Source organism: Gobius niger (assembly GCF_951799975.1).
Source record: "Gobius niger genome assembly, chromosome: 10".
Taxonomy (NCBI): domain Eukaryota; kingdom Metazoa; phylum Chordata; class Actinopteri; order Gobiiformes; family Gobiidae; genus Gobius; species Gobius niger.
Window position 1 is genome coordinate 1,437,548 of NC_136861.1, and position 24,704 is coordinate 1,462,251.

At 44.5% G+C, this 24,704-nt stretch overlaps 2 protein-coding genes across 2 annotated transcripts in view; both read right to left on the reverse strand.

Moving 5' to 3' along the window:
- Positions 1-20,566, reverse strand: part of abcc1 (ATP binding cassette subfamily C member 1 (ABCC1 blood group)) — a gene marked incomplete at its 5' end in the record, with an annotated part of 54,805 nt that extends 34,239 nt beyond the window's left edge. Inside the window, 12 exons of the mRNA XM_079565438.1 lie at positions 828-1,031; positions 4,251-4,343; positions 4,996-5,157; positions 5,664-5,841; positions 8,730-8,981; positions 9,327-9,458; positions 9,532-9,593; positions 9,882-10,007; positions 12,271-12,408; positions 15,131-15,256; positions 16,075-16,251; positions 20,519-20,566. Of these exons, the coding sequence (XP_079421564.1) occupies positions 828-1,031; positions 4,251-4,343; positions 4,996-5,157; positions 5,664-5,841; positions 8,730-8,981; positions 9,327-9,458; positions 9,532-9,593; positions 9,882-10,007; positions 12,271-12,408; positions 15,131-15,256; positions 16,075-16,251; positions 20,519-20,566 (1,698 nt within the window). The remainder of the gene's footprint in view (positions 1-827; positions 1,032-4,250; positions 4,344-4,995; positions 5,158-5,663; positions 5,842-8,729; positions 8,982-9,326; positions 9,459-9,531; positions 9,594-9,881; positions 10,008-12,270; positions 12,409-15,130; positions 15,257-16,074; positions 16,252-20,518) is intronic.
- Positions 20,567-23,335: 2,769 nt separating this feature from the next.
- Positions 23,336-24,704, reverse strand: part of LOC306969749 (uncharacterized protein) — a 4,471-nt gene continuing 3,102 nt past the window's right edge. Inside the window, exons 5-6 of the mRNA XM_079565457.1 lie at positions 23,658-23,694; positions 23,336-23,581 (exon numbers count right to left, since the gene is read on the reverse strand). Coding sequence (XP_079421583.1) covers positions 23,536-23,581; positions 23,658-23,694 — 83 coding nt within the window. The 3' untranslated portion in view covers positions 23,336-23,535. The remainder of the gene's footprint in view (positions 23,582-23,657; positions 23,695-24,704) is intronic.

Below are 24,704 nucleotides of genomic sequence, written 5' to 3' on the forward strand. Positions count from 1 at the left end.
GAGGCACTCAACAGAACCCCGGCACAAAAGTCAGCACCCCTCCAGAAGACCAGGTGCTGAAGCTATCTCCAGAGAGTGTGAGAGGATCTCTGAGCAGGATCAACGCACACAAAGCAGCGGGTCCAGACAACACACCAGGTTGTGTACTGAAAGGTTGCGCTGATGAACTCACTGAAGTCTTCACAGACATTTTTAACACATCTCTGCAGCAGCTGTGGTCCCAACGTGCCTCAAAGCAACGGCCATCATTCATGGCCCACATCAAGTCAGTTCTCCCTCCCACCCTGGACCCAGACCAGTTTGCTCAACTGAAGACTGTGCTTCATACAGCCCTCACTCACCTCGAAGCAAAGGACTCCTACGTTAGAATGCTGTTTTTAGACTTTAGCTCAGCATTCAACACTATAATCCCACAGCAGCGAATACACAAACTGCTCCACCTGGGGATCAACACATCACTGTGCACCTGGCTGCTGGACTTTCTGACGGGGAGACCACAGGCTGTAAGTCTTCCAGAACCATCACAGTGAACACGGGGGCTCCCCAAGCCTGTGTGCTGAGCCCCCTCCTGTTCACTCTGCTGTGTTATATGTTTTATGTTGCATGTTTGCACCGAGAAAAAATCCTAGTTTGTGAACCTGTTCTCAAACCATGGCAATAAAACCTATTCTGATTCTGATTGTGAATACACCATCAGGAGAGTGTGTGGAGGGGAGCGAGGGGCGTGGAGGTCTGAATCCAGACAGGTGCCGGAATGAGTAATAATACTCTCTTCTAAACAAGCGAGCCCGTGGTGCTCCGCCTGGTGGTGTGGGACTGTAACTCACCAGGAAAGGTGCACAGATCCAGGTGAAGGTGGACATGGCTCCCAGGTAGGCGGCCTTCTTGAGCACACGCAGCTCGCTCTGGCGGATCTCGGACACTTTGTCCTGGAAGGCCAGCTCCCAGGCGTACAGCTTCAGCACCTTGATGCCATTCAGCATCTCGTTCATCAGCTTGATACGGTTGTCTTTGCTCTTCATCTGGGCCACCTACATCACACAAAGAAATGTATTACAGCTGGAAACACGTGTATTTTGTATAAATGTAATATAGGACAACAGGTATGCGTTTGGAAAAGGTCTCTTCATGTGCTCCCCAAAGGATCAGCCTTTTGCCAGAGGATGACTTCATACTCGTTAGTTCCTGGTTTGGTCCCAGAACCCAAATATTTGAGTTGACCCCGGACTGTGACACACACACACTGACACTTTGTGACAGGAAAGACATGTTTGGCACAAATAATCCTACATACATAATGGATTTTATATCAAAATCAAATGCAGGTGAAACTCGGAAAATGAGAATATTGTGAAAAAGTTCATTTATTTCTGTAATTCAACTTAAAATGTGAAGAAAATGTTATATTTTATTGTTTTATTTAGTTGTGAACAGGTTCACAAGCCCGTTCATTTAAACGGAGAACAAGGGAAAATATTCTCCGTTCAAATCTGATGTTTAGTTGATTTATTTGTGTAAAATGTCCAATGCACGGCCTGAAAACAGCTTTGTTTTCATGTAGTGACTGATTTGATCTGGACTTCTCTAGTTCTCTAGTTCTTTGTTGTGCTCACGACAGGTTTAGGAAGTTTCAGTTTCTGTCTGTATGAGGGGATTAGGTGAACCATCACGTGGTCTGAAAGTCCGAGTGCAGCGGCTGCTTATTGTGATGTAACGTGTTCTCCTCTCTGGTAGGGCATTTAATGAACTGGCTTTACTTGGGTTATACCTGGCTCAGCTTTCCCTTGTTCCCCTAAAGTCACCAAGAGAGTCCGGGAAAGTCCGCTCCACATGCGCTATCTGAGCCACATGTACGTCTGTGCATGGCGGTAGATAAGCAGCTTGTTTCTTTAAGCTTTTTAAAACACGTATGTTTCAAATTGGCTGCATTTGCTCCCTCCCCTTGGTGCACACCGCGTGTCTCTATTATCATTTGTTGCAGAGAAGACGGCTGGTGAAATTCACAGAAGGTTGGTATCTCGTGCACCAGAATGAATGAAACGATCTCCCGCGGTGAATTAAATGTCTTTAAGTTATTGAAGAGATATTCCAGAGCAGGAGCGCTGGCAGATCACAGTCACAACAGAACACCAGCTACTATGAAAGTAGAAACAGCAAGCTCGGCCAACCTGTTGGGAAGTGAGCGGACGTTCGATCGTTTCCCCCTCCGGTGGCATTTCACTCGTCTGGTCAAAACATTTACCAAATCCGCAGCAGACACTACAGCGTGTAGTTCAGGGCTCTTCAATTACTTTTGTCACTGGGCCAGATTTGTGGGAGGTCATTGGCCACTGGGCCGGTCAGTCGGTGAGCCGACCACTGCCACCAATATATTCATATTTTTGGGATAAATAAATGATAATTTCATCATCAACGCTTGAATAGAATAGAATTGGACCTAAACACAATAGTTGTATTATATTCCAGCATTTTAGGCTTTAGAAACATTGTAATAACATATTAATACTGAATAATAAGGACTAATAATAAACTAGGACTACTCAGAACTAAACCAGAATTAAACCAGGGCAAAACATGATGTATCAGGGCTAAAGTAGGACTAAATCACATAAACCAGACCAAAGGCCTGATGCAGAATAAGAGAGTTACATGTGAGACCAGAACATCTCAAACAACATGACTAACTCCTGCTCAGCTGAGGGACATACACTGACCAAACCCTGAGCCGCTGTTCTGTCCAGACCTCACGCTTTATGATAAAAGTGAAAGAAGCTCCTCCACATATTCAGCCTCTCTTTGGCCTGGTAACTTCACAAAGAGCATCTCTGCACTTGTACTTTTCCCACAAAGACGTATCGAATGAAGTCGGGGGAGAAAGGTCAGATTCATGATTCAGATGTTATTTAGTTAAGTTTGAGTCCAGAGAGCGAGGTTTAGCGCTGACCGGTTAAACATGCGCTGCAGGTGCAGGACACTTATCCAGAACTCACGCACCATCAGCTTCATCGTCCGCTTTACAAACATCCACAACTGAACTGGTGTTTCTGACCTGACAGTCGCTGGTCAAGCCCTTTGTAACGATGAAGACGACAGGGAAACATGTGGTCATCTGCCGCTGTGGCGAAGAGCGCTGCTTCTGCACGGGATAATCCGAACAAAAGTCCAAAAACTCGCTGCACACTGTCCTTGTGCCTCGGTGTAGAAAACCTGTCAGTCCGTCCAACGATCCGCTCCTGTTCACTCAGTTTACACCGTTTTACAGAGCCATGTTTTCATTTGAGCCGCGCTGTAGGAGAGACGCTAGCCAGGCTGCAGGCACACTGTCTGCTACACAAAGCAGTGCGATTCCGGCGCGATCGCGGTCGGGATTATGCCAAAAAAATAGATAGATAGATATACTTATGGCGGGCCGCCTTTTGAGTAGGCCTGGTGTAGTTAGTCCGTAGGGGTGATTGATCTGATGTTCAGTAGCTATTCACCGGTGTAAGAGCACACGGACACACAATTCATGCACAAAAATAGACCGAGCTCACGAAACCACCAGGACAACCTTACTTACTTATTTAACAAGCAGCAAGCCAAAATCATCAAATCTATAAAAAGACATATGTCACTTTGCATATAATGAGTCTATGTCATATATTACTTTCACATTTTATGTTGAATTACAGAAATAAATGCTAGGGTTGGGCGATGAGATTGCAGGATAAATGGATTTAAACTAAACCTGATCTGAACAGAGTCACGGAACACGACTTTTGCAACAGAAATGTGTTAAAACTCGTGCGTAAAGTCAGAGGAGAACGACTTATTCAGAGCGTCGTCTGCTCCTCAATACCAAGGCTCTTATCACAGTAATACAAATGTAAATCGGAGCCTATTGTTTGCATTTGCTCAATTTTCACGTAATGTTTAAGAAACAGTGGGTGAACGGGACAATATTTACAAGTTTGCGTCGCAGCCTACATTTTTGAAGCCGCTGAACCGCCTGGTCCGTGAGCTCGTAACCCCTGCACCGTCCCTCTCTCTCTCTCTCTCTCTGTAATTTAATCGTGATTTAATTACAGAGCAATCCCTGCAATGGTGGCTCTCCATGGTGATGTTGCCAGCTGAAAGGGCACTGCTGCAGTAGTGGGCCCCAGAAATGTGGTGCCCTGCTATGTAAGGATGCAGATTGTACACATGATCCTACCCTCACCTGTAGGTCAAGCATAACGGTAATGAATGGCATGGCTCATTTATTCATGTACCTGGTAGGTTTTGGTTTTCATGGCGATGAAGGCATTGACTGGAACCATCAGGAGCATGACGCCCACTCCAGCCAGCACCGAGGGCCCCAGGGTCTGCACAGAGAGGCAACAGACTTTTGAAATGAAATATGGACACATACATTATATTAAGTTGTACTACAAAAACAAGGCGAAGGTGTTCAAAAGTATGAGGATCTGCAGACTTGGAGTGGTCCAAGTAAGAAAATCATAATAATCATAATAATGCCCTACACGTAATGCGCTTTACAAGCCTGTATTACCAAGTTTCTCAAAGCGCCACACTGTCACCGCCTATTCATTCATTGCATACTCGGTCGTGGTAAGCTATTGTTGTCGCCACAGCTGCCCTGGGGTAGACTAACGGAAGCAAGGCAACCAGTCTGTGCCATGGGCCCCTCCAACCACCACCAACCTCTCACTCATACACCTCATACACCACATTCACCCCAGGCTTCCTGGTGTTCCCAAACGGTCTCGGTCCGGTGTGACGGTGTTGGCATAGGTGGGCGGTATGGCCAGGACTAAAGATCTCTAACATGGAGGAACATGAGCCTGGTTCATAACTATTCTTAAACTTGTTGGTTGCACTAAATCGACAGTAAATGCTTCTAGGCGCAGATTGTGATTAGAGGTTCAAAAGAGGTCAAGAACGGCGGTGAGCTGCTCTGTACCTGGACCCCCCTGGCCCCTCCCTGTTTAAAGGATTGACAAAGTGCAGCCGTACCTGCCAGAGAAAGTAGAGGGCCAGCACCACCTGCAGCGGGGCCGACCAGATCATGTTGATGTAGGCGCTGAGGTCCATGAAGCGCTGGGCGTCAACGGACATCAGGTTCACGATCTCTCCCACCGTGGAGGAGCGGCGTGCGGCGTTACTGATCACCAGGGCCTACCGAAGCAAACACACATCACTCACATGCTGAGCGGCTCCTTCAGAGGAGCGGCTCCTCCAGAGGAGCGGCTCCTCCAGAGGAGCGGCTCCTCCAGAGGAGCGGCTCCTTCAGAGGAGACTGTAGGGCATTTGTGCAACATTGAACCACTGTGTAACTACTGTATAGTCATTCAAACAGCACAGAAGTGTCTTAAAGTTGACTTTGATGAGAGAAACAGTACTTATTTTAGTGGTAAGAGGCGAATTAAATAACCATGAAGCTGAGCTGACTCTTCTGGCACAACCTGAGTTATACAGATCAGGGTTGTTCTGTCTTGTTTTCCCACCGCATCGCCTCTACTGGCGAGGGGGGAGAATACGTTATTAAAGCTTTAGCTTGATTGTGAAAACCAGAGACAATGATGCCACTTTGGCCCCCAATCAAACCGAGTCCACTTGATCAGGTGTGAATGTCACCAAAGAAGCAGAGTAAATTGTCTTTGAACCAAATTCTCGGAGGTTACCTTTCTGTAGACGGCCCCGATAATAGCGCTCCTCACTCTCATGCCAGACACGAAGCACACGTGGAAGTACTGCTGCAGGATGAGCGACTGGAAACAGGTGCACACGAACAGCAGCCCAGTGTAGAAGAGGCCATGCCACGAGGGGCTGTCAGGGCTGTTGATGAAGCTGATGAGGAGCCTGCGAAGAACACAAAACACACTCAAAGTATTATATCTCAGACATAGATCAGAGGTTCTCAAACTTTCACACGAAGTACCACCTCAAACAATATTTGAACTTCCAAGCGCCTCCAGGCACAGAATCAAATCCGGACTAAATGGATGCTTTATCATTTATGATCCGATTCTTTGTTATTGTTGTTCAGTTGAAATCAATATTTAAGGGTCTTGGCTTGTCATAAATAGAAGATGGGGCTCTGTTCCGGATGTACACCATTTGAGAAAAACTGTTTCAAATCTTGAGTAAGCTGCATGGATTAAGGCAGCTCAACTAAGTAAAGCCCCCAAAAAGAGACTGAAGTGGCCTATATGTAGCACAGTCTGAGAACCATAGGTCTTTATATTTTAACCTACACATAGACAACCTCTTAGACCCCTTTTTAACCGAGTTTCTGAATGTTTATTATTATGTTATTATTATTTTATGGACTTCACACAACACGTCACGCAGCCAACTCACGAGAAAGGACAGTCTGGACCTGGTCTCACGTATGGCCTGTCCACTACTGTGTCCTTTGTCGTCCACTTGGCTGTCTCTGACCATTACTGCGTGTTTTTTAATGTCACTGGTTTGATTCAGAGAAAGTCCACAGCAAAAACTGTGAAGAAACGTAATTTCACCCCTGAAGTGGCTGCAAAATGTATTGATGCTTTACAACAAATTCCTCCAGTGACTTTACCTGCTAACTGTGATTTTATTGTTGACAACTTTAACAGTAAACTACTCACTGCCCTCGATGCAGTTGCACCGTTCAAACTTAAAAAGATTAATCCTAAACCCCTTCCCCCTTGGAGAAACGGGGAACTAAAGCAACTGAAGAGAAATTGCAGGAAGGCCGAGAGGTGATGGAGGAAAAGCAAAATAACGATAAATTATCAAATATTCTGTGCCGAACAAAAGACCTACAATACAGCAGCAAAAGACCTACAATACAGCAATAAGAAATGCAAGAAACAAATTCTTTTCCACAATAATCACCAATCATAAAAATAACCCAAAAGTCTTATTCTCAACGATAGAAAATGTTTTAAACCCTAATTTAAACAAAACTCCTTTAACCCCACAGACGCCTCTGTGAGGAGTTTGCAGACACTTCAGAGGAAAGATAGACACCATCAGATGTAATATTTTATCTACCCAAAGTAACACGGTTCTAAATACATCTGATGGTCTATTTGTTCCAGAGGAAACACTGGACAGTTTTGTCCTGGTTAATGCTGAGATGCTTGATGAAGTTTTCTCCTCAGTGAGGCCCACCACATGTCTTTTAGACCCGGTCCCAACGCCGTTTTTTAAAACATTTTATGGATCTTTGAGAGACGAGCTTCTAGACATGATGAATTTCTCTCTTCAGACGGGGGTCTTCCCTGCTGCCTTTAAAGGGGCGGTGGTGAGGCCCCTGTTGAAGAAGAGCAATTTGGATTTTAATGATTTTAACAATTTCAGACCAGTATCCAACTTACCATTTTTAAGCAAAATCTTAGAAAAACTTGTCTTTATCCAACTTAATGATTTTATTACTGCACAAAATGTCCTTGAGAAATTCCAGTCTGGCTTTAGGGTAAACCACAGCACCGAGACCGCCCTCTTAAAGATTTTAAATGACTTTAGATTAAATTATGACTCTACAAAGTTGACAGTGTTGGTTCTTCTGGATCTGAGCGCTGCCTTTGATACAGTCGACCACACTATTCTTTTAACTCGTTTAAAACACATGGGCCTCTCTGGTGCTGTACACAAATGGTTTACTTCCTACCTCACAGACAGGACGTTCATGGTGAGTGTGGATACCTGCTCCTCTAAGGTCCATAAAATCACATGGGGTGTGCCCCAGGGTTCGATTTTAGGCCCAGTGCTTTTTAACCTGTATATGCTCCTCTTGGTGATGTCATCAGGAGACATGGAGTCAACTTTCACAGTTATGCTGGTGATGCACAGTTATACATCTCCATGTCTCCGGATGACACCAGGCCAATGGATGCACTTTTTAACTGCATTTTAGAATCAAATCCTGGATGGCAGAAAACTTTCTCCAGCTTAACCAGGACAAAACTGAAGTTTTAGTCATCGGTCCTGAGGCCCAGAGAGAGAGACTTTCACCCAAACTACAGTCACTGTCTTTAATCCTTCCTCACAGGTGAAGAACCTGGGCGTGATCTTTGACTCTGAGCTGGCGATTATTCCACACATTAAAAATATCACAAAGATAGGTTTTTACATCTAAAGAACATAGCCAGAGTCTGCCCCATTCTCTCTCGGGCCAACACAGAGACGCTCATGCATGCTTTTATCACCAGTCGTATCGACTACTGTAATGCCCTGCTTTCTGGTCTTCCCAAAAAGAGTATCTCAGGTTTACAACTCTTACAAAACTCAGCAGCTCGTGTCCTGACGAAGACCAGGAGGCGGGACCACATTACACCGGTTTGAGAATCGCTGCATTGGCCCCGTGTGTTTCAGGATCGATTTTAAAGTTCTTTTAATGTTTTTTTTAATGGTCTTGGTCCTTCTTATCTTTCAGAACTGCTTTAACCCTATGAACCTTCACGGCCCCTTCGCTCCTCCGGCAGGGGTCTCCTAGTTATTCCTAAAGTCAACAAAAAGACTCATGGTGAGGCGTCTTTCCAACATTACGGCCCTGGCCTCTGGAACCACCTGAGGAGGAGCTCAGGGCTGCAGAGAACGAGAATGTTTTTAAGACCCTCCTTTTTAGTTTAATGCCAGGCGCATTGTTTTAAATGTTGTAATCTGTAAAACACTTTGTAATACCTTTCGGTGTGAAAAGCGCTTTATAAATAAAGTTTGATTGATTGATTGATTATAACCCAGTGGGAAGACCTCCTCACCGTAGAATGAGCGGCCCCACAAACATGAGCACGTCGTGGATGATCTTGTAGAGGCCAGAGATGAGGAAGTACGGTCCGAAGGTCAGGCACAGAGCCCAGAGCAGGGAGGGCTCTTTGCTCTGCTGTGGGCCCTTCACGATCAGGATCTCCGCCTCGTCGGCCCCTGACGCACTTTTGGCCTCCGCATGCTGAGCTTTCTTTGGAGAATACATGAACTTGGTCTGCTGATCCGCCCGGGCAGCAGACGAGAGTCTAGGCAGGACCACACAAAGCCACAGTTCACAGATCAACATATGCAAGCATTTAGAAAAAAGGTATTGTGTAGGTTCAAGACTGATTTGGAACTAAATCAGTAAACAGTGAGTCTCTAACTAAAGAGAAACTGTCACAGATGGTATGAACCGTGTGATTATACAAGCAGTTTGCTTTGAAAGCCACTTAGTTCACGGTGAGCTCCCGCATGAGTATCATGATCCCAGACAGCCAGGCTTTCACAACAGGGACCACTTCAATGTTCTTAAAGCGTGGCTTTGTGCGATTGGCTGCCAAGACCTTCAGCAGCATTAGAAAGTCTCTCTTCCATTTCACAGCACGAACCTCTTGGCCTTCTGCCGCTGCCTGTTCCAGCGCTGGACCAGCCCTGGGACCACGCGGTGGGAGCGGTTCTCCGGGTGTAGAGACCAAAGGTCACTCTCCACCAGCGGCCGCTTGAAGCCCGTCACCATCATTCTGTTTCAGGACAAAAGAGATATGAATATCGACATGACTTCTTCTTAAAGTTCATGTGTGTAGGTGCGCTTACCGACTAATCCACCAGAAGCTAATTCTGGAGAGGAAGGAGGCTCCTGACTCTGGGCAGGGATTCTGAGTGTAGAAGCCACAATAGAGCACAGGAATATCAGTCCTCCAAACCATATGAACCTGATAATAGTGAACAATATGCAGATGAATCTACAATACAATATTTGTTTCTTTTAATGACATTCAAGGCCTTAAATGAGGTCCTGTAAATGGTTTGTCTACATAAACATTTTACTACCTCATCTGCACTTTTACTGCACCATCTTTCCTCCCTGAGAGTGTGGGAAATGTCATAGGTGCAGCCGTTAAAGTCAGGGTAAACAAGAGTGTTGCTATAGACGTGTGTGTTACCGTGTCTTTAACAGCCTGGGAGAAGAGCGGCAGCTGGTCAGAGAGGCAGGACAGCACCAGGGCCACCAGCAGAAGAATGTAGTAGATGAAGAAGGTGGTGTACCTCCAAACAGACACCAGAGCGGGCTGGAACACACACACAGACATAGGCAGGGGTCAACACTGACCATTCAATAGCCTGGAGGAGATCATGTCAGGCTGGACACGTCCAGGAGCATGGGTTCACATCGCTGTGACTGCACGATCCTCAGTAGGAATTAAAGGAACGTACAGAGAGTACCCTACACTTGTCCCACATTTGTCATGTTACAGCCACACAATACTCCATAATGACAAGGTGAAAACATGTTAAGAATGTTTAGCAAATGTATTCAAACTCTGAACATAAGTATTCCTTTGCTATGACACTCAAAACTGAGCTCAGGAGCATCCTTTTCCCACTGATCGTCCTGGAGATGTTTCTACAAACATCAACGTCCACCTGTGGGAAATTGAACGGATTGGACTTGATTTGACACCTTAGTGCTGGTCATTAAGGACAAAGCCGGTAAAGTGGGGAGCCTGGACAACTACAGGCCAATAGCCTTAGCGAGCGTGATGTCCAAAGTCCTGGAGAAAATACTGCTTGATCGTCGCAGTCAGTTCATTGGGACAACTGACAACCAGTTTGGATTCAAAGCAAAACTGGGAACTGATTTATGTATCTTTGGATTAAAGGAGACCGTACAAATGTATGCAAGAAAGAACTCTTCCATGTTAATGGGCTTTTTAGATGCATCGAAGGCGTTTGACAGAGTAAACCAACATACACTATTTGTCAAACTTAAGCAGAAGGGTGTACCTGACAGCATTACAAGAATCCTGGCCTACGGGTACTCTAAGCAGAAGATGCAGGTCAAGTGGGGAACACCATCTCCGCCTCCTTTGGGGTCAGCAATGGAGTGCGCCAGGGTGGGCTTCAGTCCCCGGCTTTATTTAACCTGTACATGGATGAACTGTCCCATCAACTAAACCACTGTGAAACAGCTCGTGTGGTCGGTGACACACTGGTCAATCATTTCATGTACGCTGATGATCTGGCCATTGTTTCTCCCAGTAGTACTGCTGAATGTTTGCTCGGAATAAAAGGAGATAATAAAGGAGATAATGACCTCTGACATTTCTACTTGTCTGGGGAAGTCTTACTGTGTGCAACAGGACAAACATTTGGGTCACTTTATTACAAACCGCCTTTGTGACGATGATGATATTAATCGTCAGTGTCGCATCATTTACGCCCAAGCAAATATTCTTGTCAGGAAATTTCACATGTGCTGTGACAGTGTGAAAATGAATCTGTTGAGAAGTTTCTGCACACCTCTGTACACAGCTCCTCTGTGGTGGAAATATAAAAAAGCCTCGTTACAGAAGCTCAGAGTCGCATATAATGATGCTTTTAGGATGCTACTAAAAAAGCACAGGTCCAGTAGTGCCAGTCTGCTGCTCTGCCAGGCTCGTGTCAACAGCTTTCAGGCACTAAAACTTTGTATTTTAAATTCATTTATCGCCTCAACGACTCTGTGAACTCTTTGGTGGCTCTGGTGAAGCCCAGGTCTTGTGCTGGTCTCCTTTATGGAAACACTGGTATAGCTGTCTTTTGTTTATGTGAGTCTTGTCTGTTTATATGTCTTTTTATACTATGGACCTAGAGTCTGAATAAAGAATGATGATGATTTGGAAAGACACACACGTCTCTAAGGTCCCACAGCTGACAGGTCCTGTCAGACGCTGAAACAAAACAAAACGGGGGAAAGTGTAGGGAAGTCAGTTCTGATAATATAAGTCCAAAGAGAGTGATCCCTGAATTCTGACATATTTGCACACCTAGACAACAAAAGTGCTAATTACTAAGGATACACTAATCCAATACTGGTATCGGATATCGAAGCCGATCTGGCTCAATATACAAGATTGGTTATCGATTCCAAATATCAGACACTGATCAGATGCCGTTTTAAAAACACAGCCTTCACCAACTTCATGCTGTAGCTTTTTAGATTTATTCGACTGAATTAACACAACGTTTTGTCAACAAAAAACAGACTAAACATTAAAAATAAGGCACAACTATTGGGAACAAAAATACATCTTGTTAACTTGAATTTCCTCAGAGAATTTGACCTTAATATGAGTAAGCTTGAGCTGCGTTTCTTTAAATCTAATTTTCAGTGGAAGGTGATGTTTAAGTCTAAATTCAACGTGCAAAAAAATTGTTTACTTGCCTACTCAATCCAAAGGCAAAAATAACATTCTACTGACTTCTTGATTCTTTTTCTAGAACAAAATGAAGCCTGCCTGAGCATGACTCCCAGTCACACGGGTGAATGTGGGGCAGAGACAGTGTGGTGACCTGGTTCAGAGCCAGGAGGACCCTGGACCTGAAGGAGACGGTGGCACAAAGCAGGGCCAGCAGCCAGAAGATCAGCAGCACCCCAGACGACTGCACGCCCTTCATCCGCTCATACTGGACCAGCAGACAGCTCAGCAGCTGCACAGGGGACAGGGGACAGGAGAGGGCTTCAGACTGGGACAGTTACACAAACACACTTACAGTAATGCACTATTAAAGGACAGCCTGATTGGCTGTGCCAGGGCGTCGCTACACACATGATCATACGGGGGAGGGGTTCAATTCTTCATGTAAATATTCATATTTTTACTCATGTAAATATTTATATTTTCACTTAGTTACCAAGTTAGAGTTAGTAAGTTAGTCGACTATTTTCAGCATTAGTCCTTCTAATGGCTCAAACATAAACAGTTAAAAGCAGATTGGATACAGCAGGCACATTTGAGAAACATGTCTAAAGTCAGATTTGAGCTTCCTTTGTTCTCTGGGAAACAATGTTTTAGTGAAATATTACTATAGAGGTCTGACATAGACTAAACAGAGCCGTCTGTGGTGAGTGTGGGGCTGACACTGACAGCAGCGGCTCGCCTTCTCACCCCCCCTCTGTCATCTGTGAATGAGTGAGGTGAATGAGTGAGGTGAATGACTGGGGTGAATGAGTGAGGTCAATGAGTGAGGTGAATGACTGAGGTGAATGAGTGAGGTGAATGAGGTGAATGACTGAGGTGAATGACTGAGGTGAATGACTGAGGTGAATGAGGTGAATGAGTGAGGTGAATGAGTGAGGTGAATGACTGAGGTGAATGAGTGAGGTGAATGAGTGAGGTGAATGAGTGAGGTGAGTGAGGTGAATGAGTGAGGTGAATGAGTGAGGTGAATGAGTGAGGTGAATGAGTGAGGTGAATGAGTGAGGTGAATGAGTGAGGTGAATGAGTGAGGTGAATGAGTGAGGTGAGTGAGGTGAATGAGTGAGGTGAATGAGTGAGGTGAATGAGTGAGGTGAATGAGTGAGGTGAATGAGTGAGGTGAATGAGGTGAATGAGGTGAATGAGTGAGGTGAATGAGGTGAATGAGTGAGGTGAATGAGTGAGGTGAATGAGTGAGGTGAATGACTGAGGTGAATGACTGAGGTGAATGAGGTGAATGAGTGAGGTGAATGACTGAGGTGAATGAGGTGAATGAGTGAGGTCAATGAGTGAGGTCAATGAGTGAGGTGAATGAGTGAGGTGAATGACTGAGGTGAATGACTGAGGTGAATGACTGAGGTGAATGACTGAGGTGAATGAGTGAGGTGAATGACTGAGGTGAATGACTGAGGTGAATGACTGAGGTGAATGAGGTGAATGACTGAGGTGAATGACTGAGGTGAATGAGGTGAATGACTGAGGTGAATGACTGAGGTGAATGAGGTGAATGACTGAGGTGAATGACTGAGGTGAATGACTGAGGTGAATGACTGAGGTGAATGACTGAGGTGAATGACTGAGGTGAATGACTGAGGTCAATGAGTGAGGTGAATGAGTGAGGTGAATGACTGAGGTCAATGAGTGAGGTCAATGAGTGAGGTCAATGAGTGAGGTGAATGAGTGAGGTGAATGAGGTGAATGAGTGAGGTCAATGAGTGAGGTGAATGAGTGAGGTCAATGAGTGAGGTGAATGACTGAGGTGAATGACTGAGGTGAATGACTGAGGTGAATGACTGAGGTGAATGACTGAGGTGAATGACTGAGGTGAATGACTGAGGTGAATGAGGTGAATGAGTGAGGTGAATGAGGTGAATGAGTGAGGTGAATGAGGTGAATGACTGAGGTCAATGAGTGAGGTGAATGAGTGAGGTCAATGAGTGAGGTGAATGACTGAGGTGAATGACTGAGGTGAATGACTGAGGTGAATGACTGAGGTGAATGACTGAGGTGAATGACTGAGGTGAATGACTGAGGTGAATGAGGTGAATGAGTGAGGTGAATGAGGTGAATGACTGAGGTCAATGAGTGAGGTGAATGAGTGAGGTCAATGAGTGAGGTGAATGACTGAGGTGAATGACTGAGGTGAATGAGTGAGGTGAATGACTGAGGTGAATGACTGAGGTGAGTGACTGAGGTCAATGAGTGAGGTGAATGAGTGAGGTGAATGACTGAGGTGAATGAGGTGAATGACTGAGGTCAATGAGTGAGGTGAATGACTGAGGTGAATGACTGAGGTGAATGACTGAGGTGAATGACTGAGGTGAATGACTGAGGTGAATGACTGAGGTGAATGACTGAGGTGAATGAGGTGAATGAGTGAGGTGAATGAGTGAGGTGAATGAGTGAGGTGAATGAGTGAGGTGAATGACTGAGGTGAATGACTGAGGTGAATGAGTGAGGTGAATGAGTGAGGTGAATGACTGAGGTGAATGACTGAGGTGAATGAGTGAGGTGAGTGACTGAGGTGAGTGACTGAGGTGAATGACTGAGGTGAATGACTGAGGTGAATGACGGCAACAATATCTGCTGAAACTATTCAACAGAATGATCTTTTTCCCTCATATTGTTTTGGGCAGCCCTGACCCGTGGCTACACCAGAGGGTTGGGTTCAGGTGTAGAACTTTGCTCATTTGTCCAGTTAGCTTTTGGCTGTAAGCCGTCATCCCCCGCTCCTCTTAGTCCCTCTTTTTATTCAGAGGAAATATCATCAATAGTACAAGCTTTTATTTTTTCACTTATTTTTGCCCATTTTTCCTGTTTCAAGTTTTCCTTATTTTTGCCACATTTTCTCCACCTTTCTGACCAGTGCTGACCAGCAGAATAGAGAGCTATGTCATGAATGAGGTTAAACCTCAGAGATTCAAAGTAGTTGAAACAGAGAGAAAGGTTCTGACCATGGTGATGCCCAGGACTGTGGGGCTGAGGAAGTGCACCGGAGCAGGGAAAAGCTCACGACTTCTTTCCCAGAAAGAATAAAAGACATCTGCCCAGCAGATAATCCACAGGAGGAAGGACACCGCCTGCAAACAAACACAACACAGACACAATCAACACACAAACAACAAGTCTAAGGCGAGAACACCAAGTTCATTCAACGGAATCAAACATCTGGGGTGTGTTCAGTGGTGTTACAGAGCTGATCACATCTGTGGGACAGAGCTTTGTACAAGGGGGCCACAGTGGCACAGTTGGTAAAGCGAGTCGTCTCATCCTGGGAAGGGCAGGGGTTCAAATCCCAGCTCCTGGAGATGCTCACTGTTGTCCTTGCCTCCAGTGTCTGTGTACATTGGAGTATGAGTGAGTGTGAATGGGGGAGTGGTTCCTGGCTGTAAAGCTCTGTGGGCCTGATGAAGGTAGAACAGCGCAGTATATGCTGAGAAGAGCTTTTTACTGGTTTTATCAGGGAAGGAAGTTGGGCATCTTCAAACCAGTGTGGTCCAAGTCTATGCTCTTCTTGTGGTTTTAAAGCTAATCAGAGAGACCAGCTCAAACGGAGAGGCCGTGGTCACAGAGTGTGATGTCACTTCCTGTTCATGGAAGCTCGACGGCATCTGCCTGAAAAGTGCGGACACTGGAGCAAAAAAAAACTAAACCATACCTTAAACTTTTGTAAACTTTTGGTGGTCAAGTGTGAGTCAGTTTTCACACTGAAGAACTTGACTTTCATTTCTCATCATTTCCAGGATGAATATTTATAATCTAAAGACTAATAGGCTTTTAATTAGGGATCAGAGGTTCCATTTACACCTTTAACACCTACCTATGGGTAAATCAGTCACTCAATCACGTTAGAGAACTGCCTCATCCTCATGGAGCTGAACCCAGCGCGCTGACTTACAGTTTTGGCTTTGTTGAGGTGGTTCATGCAGATGTAGCCGCTGCTGTGGGTGTGGAGGTAGAGGATGTAGAAGGGAGCGCACAGCCAGAGGTAGAGGCAGGGCAGCCAGGCCAGCACTGTGTTCTGGAAACACTGGGTCAGCTCTGGGGCGTCTGTGTGCCAGGTCAGGTTCCAATCCTGCAGAGAACACAAACAGCTGAAACACAAAACAATTAACCCCATCTCCATCTCAATAATCGGCAACAGCCAGTGGTTTCACTCCAACATGGCCGCATTTCCCACACGTATCCATACACGTCTGATATGCACGCGACGCATGGAATCCTTCCGACAACACTCTGCAATCCAAATATGGTCATTTCCTTTCAGACAGAGCCAGCCGCAAAAGTACAGGGGATTATAAACTGCGTTCAAATAATGATGCAAGTGACATTTTTATCTGATTTTCTAAACTGTCACCTCAAATGAGAGTCAGCATGATTTTCAAGTCTTTAACTGGAGGATCAATTAAATGTGGTTGAAAACAACTCCCAGGGATAACAGTATTTTCTTCAAAAATAAATATAGTAAAAAACTCAAAATCCACTGTTCCAAATTATTATGCAACTCATCCTTTCAATACATTTTAAAGCTTGTAATTAACTGAAAATGGTCATTTGTTGAAGTTGCAAGTTCTCAATAGGGCTGAGGTCAGGGGAGGAGGGGGTCCACATCATGAGTTTCTCTCCTTTTATGCCCATAGCAGCCAGTGATGCAGAGGTTTTCTTTACAGCAGGACATGGTGCGTTGTCATGATAAAGATGATCTTGTTCGGGAAAACATGGCTCCTCTTTTTGTATCATAGAAGACAGTGGTCAGTCAGAGAGGGGTCATTTTCACACCTTCGGGGATCCTAAAGGGGTCGACCAGCTCTCTCCTCATGATTCTGGCCCAAAACATGACTCCGCCCCCTCTTTACTGACGTCACAGCCTTGTTGGGACATTGTGGCCATTCACCAACCATCCACTACTCCATTCATCTGACCATCCAGGGTCACACGGCCTCATCAGTGAACAAGACTGTTTAAAAATGAGTCCTCATGTATTTCTGAGCCACTGCAGCCGTTTCTGTTCATCAGCTTCAATGATCAGTTAAGAGGAGGCCGGATAGAAGGTTTATGCACAACTGCAGCCTCTGGAGGGTCCGACACCTTGATGTTCGGGAGACTCCAGAGGCACCAGCAGCTTCAAATACCTGAATGCTGCTTTGTAGCATCTGCTCTCTTAATCTGATGTGTTTGTCTGGCAGAAACCGTCCATTTTGTGCCTTTATCTGCACAAACCCGTGTGTGTCTGAATCATCCACAAATCTCTTATCAGTTCGATGATTACACTTAATCTTTCATGAAATATCGAAGGTTTTCATACCTAGACCAAGGCATTCAACTATTTCACTCTTTTCCTCAGCAGAGAGATTTTCTTTCCTTTATAGCTTGAAAATGATGATCTGCTTAATAAAGGGAACATCCTTTTTCAGTATTTTCATGTTTTTTCTTGATATTTTTCAAATTGGGATATGTTTGGGTGTACAAAAATGTATAGGGGCCATCTCAGTCTCTCTTTTTAATTTTCTGAATGGATTTTTCCTATCTCTCTTCCAGGCTAATGCTAATGCTAATGCTAATGCTAACTTGCAGAGAGGCACAGGCTGATATTGATTTAATAAGTTAGAACAGAAACATACTTGGATTTACTCATTACAAATTGGTAGCAGGAATGCCTGACATATTACTCCAAACGTCCACAAACAGTTGACAGTAAAATATCAGAGACAGAGTCACTGGTTTACATCGTGGGAAAGTCTCTTCTGAATTTAACAACTTGTTGATTGTGACGTCATTGGACTGAACCTTTAACATGTGGAGAGTTTTTATAGTTCAGTAACAGGAATGACAAATAATGAGATCTCTTGGTGGACAATGTAATTAAGTGATTCTTTTGTTGTTTTAGCTACACTTTATACATTTTATTCCTTATTAAAGATGAAAAATCACAGGCCAAAAACACATTTATATGAAAATGTGATTTTTGGATTCTCTTTCTTTTAAAAAATAATATTGTTGAAATTGTTTCAAAACTATTAAATATTACAAAACAAAATCTAAATAATGTTATGTAATAGTTGTCTTTCAACAATTGGTTGTGATTGTCATTTTATTTTCTTGGGCTGCAAAAGGCAGCGTTTTGGCGGAATGACCCATGGGGTTCTTGGTAACAGCTGTGGTCAGTGCTGTCCTTGTTCGGTCAGGAAGTTTAGGAGGACGGCCGGGTCTTGGTAACTTTGCACTTTGCAGTAATGTCACTCAAAGCGGAAGAAAATGGATGGATGGTAATGTCATTCTCTTTCACTTAGTGTGTGTCTTTTTCACTTAGTGTGTGTCTTTTTCACTTAGTGTGTGTCTTTTGCAAGCCGCTGTATCAGATCAGTCCCTGAGTATGGGTCTTGCAGCAGTAGCAGCAGCAGCAGTAGCAGCAGTAGCAGCAGTAGCAGCAGCAGCAGCAGCAGCAGCAGTAGCAGCAGTAGCAGCAGTAGCAGCAGCAGCAGCAGTAGCAGCAGTAGCAGCAGTAGCAGCAGCAGCAGCAGTAGCAGCAGCAGCAGCAGCAGTAGCAGCAGTAGCAGCAGTAGCAGCAGTAGCAGCAGCAGCAGCAGTAGCAGTAGCAGCAGTAGCAGCAGTAGCAGCAGTAGCAGTAGCAGCAGTAGCAGCAGTAGCAGTAGCAGCAGCAGTAGCAGCAGCCTGTCAGCATGTTAACTTGCCACATCCTTTAATAAACGTAAAACCGGTTCATCTTGACATCCCTACCCCTGAATATCGTGACAAAAGTGTATCATCCCAGCCCTAATATTTAGATGACATTAATATATTCAACTCACATATTGATCTGATATGTCAGATCTTTAACAGCCTTTCATAAACTAAGATATTAACACCATTACTTTAGGTGACCCTATAGTCTGAATAAGACACAAACACAACTGTGATACTTTAAAGAGCGAGGCCGCGCTCACTGTGTCAAACAAGCAGCTAAAAGTGTGGTAAATAAACCAAAACTTCCAAAAGGCGGAGCTTTTCGGGGTAGTGGGGCAAATGTCATGGAGACTCAAAAGAGGAAACCTGTGGAGAGAATCTGCAGTATCATCTGACACTGCAAATGTATTTTACTGCAAATTCAGAGGGAAATACGTTTCCTCTTTTAGTTCACGACACTGGGGAGGCAGAGCATTATAACAGGCTTTCAGTTTAAACATCATCAAGTACACACAGGGGTCCGCATGAACCCTTCTTATTGAATATGAAATCAGTCCTCGCTATAAGGCGTGGTGTAACCTACGCATATTTAAAGCCACCCCGCGTAAGATTTGACCCAATAAACAAAATGGAAACACAAGAATTTATTCTATGAAAGACTGAAAATACCTCAAACAAACATGTGCTTTTGGTCTGAGCGGCTCGCCTCTGCTAAAACATGACTGACTTTACCGGGAGTGGGGACGTCTCTAGCTCGTTTCCATGGAGACGTTAACTAAAGTCAGTAGAGTTGAGAGTTAAACAGGTTTGGCCCTCATACAGATCCTTTCTCTAAGGATCCACTTGTCTGTGTCGAGCTGGTCATTGAGAGCAAGGTTTGTGCTGATGGTACAGTATAGTCCAAAATGTTATGCAGTGTGCCTTTAACACACGGACATCAGTTTGAAAGCTAAGAACCTCCAGAATGAAGACACTGAGCTTTAATCGTAGGGTATGCAAGATTTTTGATGTCCATTATTGTGTGGATTTCAACATTTGTTTTCAAACATGAGGTCAGCGTGTTCAAATCACATACTGCTTTTACTGATGAAAACGAAGACGCAGATTTATTCAGAAGTAGCAAGTGGTTCTCAACTGGTGGGTCGGGTCCCAACAGTTGGTCACAGGAGCATTTGCAGTGGGTGGTAAGTTTCCCTTTAATTTGAGCTGGTGTGGAGCATGTGGGAGATGACAGGGTTTTACAGTGTGGGATATTCTCTTTTTTTGGACCAAGCATCCTCGGGTCATGGTCGGTCCCAACACTGCAGAGAAGCACCTGCAGAATCTCTACCAGCAATATTATAATTGTTCTCAGAGCATTTATTAATAAGCACGTGCCATACTCAGGTCATATAAGGGAGAAAAATAATGATCTTGCATAACCTCGACAAAACAGAAACCTACCGGTGTCTGTGAGCTCACATATAAACCATCAGCCAACATTAGTGTGGATACTGACAGTTGTGAAAGCGGGTCCCCGGGCTGCAGCCCCCCTGCCCCCCCTGCTCCCCCCGCTCCCCCTCTCACACGGCTCTTATCAGATGAGGGTCGCTCCTCAGACTGATTCTGACAGCCCAGAATGCCTCACACACACGGGACAGTATGAGATCATGGCTCACCCAGAGCGGATCGGAGCCGTCCGGACTGCACAGCCTGTCCAACGCCATGGTCGGTCCTCCAGCGGGGCGCAGCGCGGACCAAAGCGGAGCCACAGGACCAAACTACTTTGTTTGGTAATAATGGTCACCGCCGCAGCCGCTTCTTCTGCGCTGTGCAGTCACGCCACGCCTTCTTCTGCGTGACGCTGATGCAGCTCCGTGACGCAGCGCACCAGTGCTGACATCTGGCGGGCTGGAGCGGAAGAGCAACGCGCCACTGGTGAGGAGAGAGAGTGGTTCTTCTTCTTCACTTAAAGTTGACTTTTTCGAAAAACAATTATATTTAGTTCGCTAATATTTAGTTTTAAATAAAATATAAATATAAATATACTTGATATAATATAATATAATATAATATAATATAATATAATATAATATAATATAATATAATATAATATAATATAATATAATATAATATATTATATTATATTATATTATATTATATTATATAAATATACTTGAAAACGCTTTTTTAAGGTTGTTTTTCTTTCATTTCAGGAATATTCACATTGATTCTTTCTGAAGACATTCATTTATGAAAGAAAAGAACACATAGGTGGCTCTCTTGACTCGGTGTCAGGGGCGGATCTAGAGGGGTGGCACGATGTCATAAATGTCTTCCATCAAAAGCTACTGGGGTGCTTACAGAGACTCACTCCCAGTTAGTACTTTTTGACAGGACAAAGAATTATAAAAAACTTTACAGCTAAATAAGCAAAACTTGCATATCCCCGCTATAAACATTAGACATTGTAAAATGTGTTGCTGCCCCAGAAAGGATCTCTGACCCTGCTTGCCACCCTGTGATTTTTTTCTCTAGATCCGCCCCTGCTCGGTGTGTGTTGGCCTAATGCTGATGATATGGCAACAATGCGCCCGGAGCCGCCCGGAGCCGCCCGGAGCCGCCCGGAGCCGCCCGGAGCCGCCCGGAGCCGCCCGGAGCCGCCCGGAGCCGCCCGGAGCCGCCCGGAGCCGCCCGGACTGCCTACAACGCACAAGAAGATTTCTGACTCCAAACTCGGTGCAATGCGCCTCCTTTTAAACATGAAAGTCTTTGAAAATAAGCGTTCTTCTGATCCAGGAGCCATGGCTTGTGCTGACGTCAGAGAGGGTCCACCTTACTGTGCAGGAGCAGGTGCAGAGTCAGCGGCAGGAAAAAGCCTGCGCTCACAATGTCTCCAGGATATCAGACCCTGACGGCGGCAGAGCAGAGTCCAGGCTCTTCACCAGATGGAGGGGAAATGAAAACTCGTCTGGAAGAGCAGCGGCCCATGAAACCGCTGCAGAACAGGCTAAGGAGGCCAAGTAACAATTAACGTGTGTCAACGATCACACTCCATGATGGAACTCACCCGTAGCTACAGATGAGGCTCAGATGGTAAAAGGGTCGTCCTATAACCGCTGGTTCGAATCCTGGTTGTGTGGTTGGGTCAGGACACTTTACCCGCCTGGCCTGGCTGTGTATGGATAAGGTGTGAAAGAGTGAGTGTGTGGTTGGTGGTGGTCAGAGGGGCCAACGGCACAGAATGTGCAGCCTCGTCTCGTCTACCCCAGGGCAGCTGTGACTACAATTGGCCTTTTTCACGGTGACGTCACGCTACGCTACATTTCCCGTGAGGAGAACACTAGACGTTTGTTTCAAGACAAAAAAAACATGGAAACCCCAACCAGCTAAATGACAGTTACTGTGTTACTGTGTTATGGTTGAGGTGTACTTGAATGTCCCTGTAGGGAAATGTGACCAGAATCACCTGCTGAAGGATTAACCAATTCCCCATAGGCTTTAAGATACAATAAGCCTTTATTGATCTCACAATGGAGAAATTCATTTGTTACATCAGCTCTCAACAAACACTCACTGGAGCAAAGAGTCAAGAAATGTGCAATTAAGGAACAGGATCATCTGCAAACAAGTCAATGGGGGTATCTTATATACAACAATTAGAGAACTTTAAAGGAGAAAAAAGAATACATATATATACTGTATATATATATATATATATATATATATATATATAAATAATAATAATTTAAAAAGTCAGACAATACAGTTTACAGTGCTCAAATCCCCTAATTTATGATTTTTGGACTTTTCCAGACTTGTTCCACTCATAGATCGTGGTTGTGTAAATGTTCAAACAACAGAGTTTGCTCTTTTTGAATCAGATGTTGACCCGATGACCTCATACAGTCTACCTGTGTGTAATCTAATGTGTGATGGTCTCAGAGGTCTGTTCACTCACTGAGTGACATCATGATATTTGTAGCACACAGTGTATTCTGTTGTATTCTGATGTATTCTGTTGTATTCTGTTGTATTCTGTTGTATTCTGATGTATTCTGATGTATTCTGTTGTATTCTGTTATATATATATACGGCCTAATCACAAAACGCCAGTCATAGCCGTATCAAAAAATGTTCTGCTGCCTAGATTGATGTCTTTTTGTCTACCTGAGAATTGTGTTTACTGTTTGACAGTGAGGAATCTTTTACTTTTGTCCTGAAGAAATGATTTTATAAAGTGAATTTATCAGACTGTCTATTTATCGACCTGGAAGTCTGATATAGCCTCGGATGCCCTGGTGGAAGTGTGGCAGCCAATCTGTGCCAACAGCCACTCCCACCACTACCAATCTCTTACGCACGCCCCACATACCCTGCTGGGTGAAGAGGGCTGACCGGAGGTTCTGGAGCTGGGATCAAACCACCAACCTTTCAGTGTGTGTAGTTTTTATTTTCTTATTCTTTGTTTTACACTGTTAAATCACTCAATAAGACAACCAAGGAAAATAGTTCTTTATTTCAAATTGTTGTATTTTAAAAAGGGCAAAAATGACTGTAAATAAATGATCGCTCTTGGAAGTACATCTTGCAAAGATAAACAAATATATTACTTTCTTTAAAAAACATTCAGCCATTGGTGAACGCACAAATGTTCTTAAGGCACATATAACGGAGGGAGTGCAGGTGAGGCGCCTCAGTTGTCTTCATCATCATCATCATCAAACACATCGGCTACAGTCCTGGGAAGCATTCACATTAGCACGTACATTAGCTTGGGCATTGCACACATGATAGTATTTAACTACATGGACTTACTTGTAAATAGATCCTGTTACTTCATCCAGAAAGCCGCCTGTAACAAAGGAACATGTGAGCGTGTAATGAGCGGAAGATACAAAACACTTTCTAGAAACATTTCCCCCAAATATTCTTCACAAATCTGTCTGAATCTGTGTGAGTGAGCACTTCTCCACCCCCCTCACAGCTGTGGCAGATCAACAGGAATATTGCCTTAGGCTGTCTACAATAAAAGGACACTCTGAAGTGGTCAGTCTTCCACACAGCACCATGCCTCAGCTGTGGCAGGTTTTAGGGAGCGTGCTATAGGCATTTGAATGTTCATGTCTCTACCATAAGCCGTCTCCAAAGACCGGCCTCACAACCGCAGTGTGACCACACCTGACTAGGACCTCCACATCCAGCATGTTCACCTCTAAGATCGACGGAGGCTAGCTCCGGACAGCGGCTGCAACAATCGGTTTGCATAACCTAAGAACTTCTGCACAAACTGTTAGGACGTGTATCAGGGAAGCTCATCTGCCATCGTCATCATCCTCATGGACTCCACCTGCCTGCTGCTCGGCACCGTATCTGACCATATCTTTATGGTGTCCAGCTCGATGGAATAATGTTCTCTTCACAGCTTTAAGCTTCAAGGTTGACACACCTACATTTATAAACATAGAAGTCTCCTCTGGTGTGTAATGTTTTCTGCCACACACTGCTGAAAACATTTTCCCCAGTTGGAAAATGCACATGGACGCTCGCCCGACAAACCAACTGTTAGCACGTACCACTGAGACTCTTGCATAAAGCTAACATCAGTATGATGCTAACAAATGGTAATATAGCGCCAAAATCTGAATGCATTTATAGAAACACTCTCAGATTAACATTTATTAAAGTTTTCTTGTGATTAAAAAAAAAACGTATTTTTGTTATTTTAATTTACATTAAAATGTGAACAGGAAGTGGTCATTACCCTGCACTGGCCAACAGAAAACATTCTATGCACAGAGTGACCTCCATGACAGAAGGAGCTCCGAGTGCTAACCCCTCCCCTATCAACACCCGGCTGGGTTA